The sequence below is a fragment of the Neomonachus schauinslandi genome, chromosome 15 (genome assembly GCF_002201575.2).
Source record: "Neomonachus schauinslandi chromosome 15, ASM220157v2, whole genome shotgun sequence".
Taxonomy (NCBI): Eukaryota; Metazoa; Chordata; class Mammalia; order Carnivora; family Phocidae; genus Neomonachus; species Neomonachus schauinslandi.
Window position 1 is genome coordinate 13,397,422 of NC_058417.1, and position 4,909 is coordinate 13,402,330.

At 52.9% G+C, this 4,909-nt stretch overlaps 1 protein-coding gene across 1 annotated transcript in view; it reads right to left on the reverse strand.

Annotated features, from left to right (window-relative positions):
* Positions 1-4,408: 4,408 nt before the first annotated feature.
* Positions 4,409-4,909, reverse strand: part of P2RX1 (purinergic receptor P2X 1) — a 14,385-nt gene continuing 13,884 nt past the window's right edge. The window contains exons 11-12 of the mRNA XM_021704329.1: positions 4,589-4,690; positions 4,409-4,474 (exon numbers count right to left, since the gene is read on the reverse strand). Of these exons, the coding sequence (XP_021560004.1) occupies positions 4,409-4,474; positions 4,589-4,690 (168 nt within the window). The remainder of the gene's footprint in view (positions 4,475-4,588; positions 4,691-4,909) is intronic.

The following is a 4,909-nucleotide window of genomic DNA, read 5'->3' on the forward strand; positions in this document are numbered from 1 at the left end:
CGGGGGGGGCGGGTTGGGGAAACACGAAGGGATTTATCACAGAGTGCTGGGGTGATAGTCGGATTTATGTTTGGGGAACAGCTCTATGAAACAGGCGGCAGGAATGGCCTAGGTGGGACAGAGGTCAGGACGTCCTGACCTTTACGGTGGCAGTTCCTGGGGACTCTGCCCATCCCCATACCTCTCCTCTGGATTGTTCACCAGCTCTTGATTCAGTTATGCTAAATTCACTTGTGAATCCTCTGGCACCTCACCCCACCACTTGCCCAAAACAGAGCTCCATATCACTCCCCCAGACCTGGCCTCTTGTGTCCCTGTCTCAGTCTGGAGCCAGAAAACTAGGAGTCACCCTAGCCCCAACCAGCCCCGCTCATGCTGGCTCTTAAATATCACTGGAATCCATTCATTTCTCTCCAGCTCTCTACCTCTCTTTTAGCTCAGGCCACCATCTTTGTATACCTGGATTGCTGCAGCAGCCCCATCCCCATCCAGTCTCACTCCTCCTACTGGCCTTTCTCCACTTGGCCTCCAGAGCTCTCTCTCAGAAACCTAAGTCTAACTAATGAGCTCCTGCTTAGGAATCTTCTGTGGCTCATCAGTATCCTGAGAATAGGTCCAAACAAGCCCTCCATGATCTCAGTCCCAACCACCTACCTGTCTCACCCCTTTCAGGGCTTGGTTCAATGTCCCTTCTGCCAGGAGTCCTTCCCTATGACCTCCTCACTGCTCAGCATGGGTTAGCAGCCCCTCCTAGGGATTTCCTTGTACTTAGGATCCGTTTACTTGCCTGTTCCCCCTCTGGACAGGGTCTGTGTCTAATTCACCCAACATACAGTCTGACACATCATGAGCATGTGGGTGCTCAAAAGATGTTTGTCTAATGAATAATTAGATATGGCACCCAGGTTGGATATGTGGGACTAGAGTTCAGGAAGGAGGGCTGGGCCAGAAAGACAGTTTTGGAAGTTGTCAGAAAAGACCCATAATTGTAAGTATAGCCATGGGAAAGGGTGAGATAACTCAGAGCAAATAAAGCAGAGGTCAAGGACAGAACACTCGGGGCGCCTGGGTGGCTCAGTTGGTTGAGCGACTGCCTTCAGCTCAGGTCATGATCCTGGAGTCCCGGGATCGAGTCCCACATCGGGCTCCCTGCTCAGCAGGGAGTCTGCTTCTCCCTCTGACCCTCCCCCCTCTCATGTGCTCTCTCTCTCTCATTCTCTCTCTCAAATAAATAAATAAAATCTTAAAAAAAAAACCTTTAAAAAAAAAAAGGACAGAACACTCAAGTTTTTAAGGAGGAAAGATTTCTGCACCAAGTAGGATCAATTTTGACTCAGGTACCAGAAATCCCACATAAGAGCCTCAGAGAAGACAGACCAAGGCCAGTAGGTCAGCTCTGCTCCACAAAGACCTTCCAGATGTGGCTCTTTCCACTTACTGCTCCAGCAAACTATGACGCTTGTCCTCATGGTTCAGGGTGGTGGCTGAAGCTCTAGCCATCACATATGCATTCCAGGCAGTGGATGAAGACAAGGATGAAGAAGAGGGCAAAGAATCTGCACCAGCTCTCTTTTAAGGGAAGTTCCCAAAAGGTGTCACATGGTACTTCCACATATATCCCATTAGCTAAAACTTAGTCACATGACCAGCCCCAGCCGCAAGAGGAGGCAGGAAATGCAGTTTCTATGCTAGGCAGCCACATACCCAGCTAAGAACCAAGGGTTGCATGCTCGTAGACAGAAGAGGTACCCAGGGACACTAGCTGACTCCACCATTGAAAGGGAGGCTGGATGGAGAGACAGAGCGCTACTGGTATGCCAGGCTCTGTGCTAGGCACTTTACAAATCTTATCTTACCCCAACCTGAGGAGAGGCTATTATTGTCCCTGACTCACAGAGAAGCTTGGAGAGTTCAGCAACTTGCCTGAGGACATACAGTGACCCTTGGCAGAGCTGCGGTTGAAACCTGTCTTTTCCCTGTATACTGGTCTGGCTGGAAAATCAGGAGAGGGTGGGTCCTAGGAGCTGTTGGAAGGAAATCTTTCCACAAAAGAGGGCTTGGTCAACAGTGTCAGAGACTGACAGGCCAAGCAGGCTCTGGGCTGAAGGGTCTGCTTGGATTTGGCAACAAGGACTGTTGGTAACCTTGACAAGGGCATTTAGGAGAAGTGGGGGTGGGGGCTGGAGGCCAATTGCAGAGGGTGGGATGCAGAGGGAAGTGTAGACGTGTAGGTCTTTCTGGAACGTTGGCAGTGAAGGTAGAGCAGGCAGAGCTGCAGAGGAACGAGGGCCGGGAGGAGGCAGAAGGGAGGAGCAGATGCAGGTACTGGAGAGGTGAGGCAGCCTCTGCCGGGAGGCCTCTGGGCTGGATAGAAGGGTTGGATACAAAGGAGGAATCCTCGGATCATTCAGGAGGGAAGGGGGCAGGAGGTGCAAAAGCAGGCAGGACTGGAGAACAAAAGGAGGGAAGAAGAGGGAGTTTCTGTCCTGTAAAATCCGAAGGATGGTTCTTAGCTGGAGAAGAGGGCAGAAAGTCAAGGGCCTGAAGGACAGGGAGGGGGCTGGCCTGTGCTGTCCGATATCGTTTCTTACTGCCACTAGCCACGTGTGGTGATTTAAATTAATTAAAAGTAAATAAAATTTAAAACTCAGCTCCTTGGTTACACTAGCCACATTTTAAGTATTTAGTGGCCACATGTGGTTAGTGAATACTATTTTGGGAAGCACAGATAGAGAATGTTTCCATCATTGCTATTGGACAGCACTGGTCTAGATAGAGTGTGGTGATGGGGGGTTCCCAGAGACCCTGCCTGGCCATAGGTCCAGACTGCAGGTCTTGCCCACTGCAGGGCCCCGGGAAAAATCCTTCCACGCTATGTCCATTCAAGACCTTCCTCCCCTCGTTGAGATTCCCTCAGGTCTCTGTCCTGGAGCAGCCAGCCCCGTTCTTATTCCTGCTTTCCTGAGGCCGCTCCGGAGAGTGCCTGCTGTCTGAGTTCCAGGCCTCTCAGAGCTGTGGGAGGGGTACATGGAGGACCAGAAAGAGCTCCAATGTTTGGGTACAGTGGCCCATGGACAGAGGTGAGCTGATCTCCAGCACTGACCCTGCTGGGCTCAGGGCCTAAGTGGCGACTCACCACTGTCTACCAAGAGATCCAGAGGACCTCAAAGATCTCTCAGCTCAGCCCCGCATTCCACAGATGGGGACACCTAGTTTCAGAGAGGGAAAAGTGGGGAAAAGTACAGAAGGCAGAAGTCTGTCCTCCTTCCTTTTATTGTACTCCACCCCTCCCTTCTCCCAGACCTTGTGTTCAGACAGAATTGGGCAGGCCTTAGGTGCTGAGGCTGGGCCACAAGCAGGGAGCCCAGGATTTGGCCAGGGCTCCAACCCAACCCAAGGTAGCTGAGTGAGGATTCATGGCTTGAAGGGACTGTCCTGGCCTGACGCACTTAGGGAGAAGCACGTCTCCATGGAAGTGTTGTGGCATGGACCATGTGTCTGTACTTGAGGGCGTAGGTACGTTCAGATGGTTGTGTTTGCAGGGCCCAAGCTGTTCAAAACCAGAGTGTGGATGGGAGGGGGGTATGCATGCAGATGAGTGTGGACATGGGGGTGTGTACGTGAGACCATGTGACTTGCAGGTATACCACACACCTACTCAAAACCTGCAGCTGCCAGGTCAGGCAGGCCCAGACTAAATCTGATACCCAATCGGGAGCGGTTCCTAAACTTCAGTCTTTGAAATGGCCTGGGGAGTTTGCCATCCTTGCATATCTGTGGCCAGCCCTAGAGATTCTGGTTCAGGAGATCTGAGGTAGACCCGGGTACCTGCACTGTTGATAAGCTCCCTAGGAAAATCTGGGGCCAGTAAGAAACAGGGCTCAAGCAGAGCTGTCCAATAGAACTTGCTGCAATAGTCTCTGTGGTCCAGTATGGCAGCCATTAGGCACATGTCTCTATTTAGCAGTTGTAATGTGGCTAGTTTTAGGAACTGATTTTTTTATTTTATTCCGTTTAAATTAATATAAATTTAAATGGTCATCGTGGCTAGTGTCTGCCATATGGGAAAGCATGGATCTGGAGACACGAGGCAATGCGGTGCATGAGGACCCAGAGAGAAGCACACAGCTCTGACGGAGGGGTGTGAGAGGATCCCTGCCCAGCCCCAGCCCCTCTAGACCAGGAGTGGCTGAGGCTGGTACGAAGCTCCCTTTGGGGTTGTGGAGTTGGGGCCAGAGCCCAGACTTGCTCAGGTCTCTCCCAGTGTCCCCTCTGGGCTGCCGAGGCCTAGTGTCTGCCTGGCTAAGAGCGTGGAGAGCTCCTGTGGAGACCATTCTGTCCTGGGCCCCCAGCAGGGCCCCTGCCTGAAGCCTCATGCTGTGTCCAGTCAGGAGGCAGGGGCTGAGGGTCAGGATGCCTTCATGTTCTCCCGCAGGCTCAGGGTGGAGCTGGTGGCTGCGGGGTCACGCTCACCCTGTGTAAGCAGGGCAGGGGATAAAAAGTTAGCCGCAGGGAAGCAGCTGGCCCCCCAACACAGACATGCAGGCCTAAGGCCTCCGAAAGGCCCACGCGCGGGGAGTTCTCTTACCGCCCCTGGCCCCATGTGCTCCGCGTACTTGAACTTCTTCTGCTTGTAGTAGTGCCTTTTGGGCAGGATATGGAGGAGCAACAGGTCACAGAGAACCGTGGCCTGAGGGCAGGGAAGGGTCAGAGAGAGCATGGGGATCTGGGGGCAGGGACAGAACCGTCCATATCCCACATCAGTCCTTTCTGGCTGGGGGGCCTGGCTCAAACCTGCTCTACCTAGACTTCAGGTTCTGGAAGCGGGGGATGAGGCATTGCAGGTCCCTCAGGAGATCAAGACCACCCCATCCCACCTCTGTCCTGCCCCAACCCTGGGCCTCAGTTT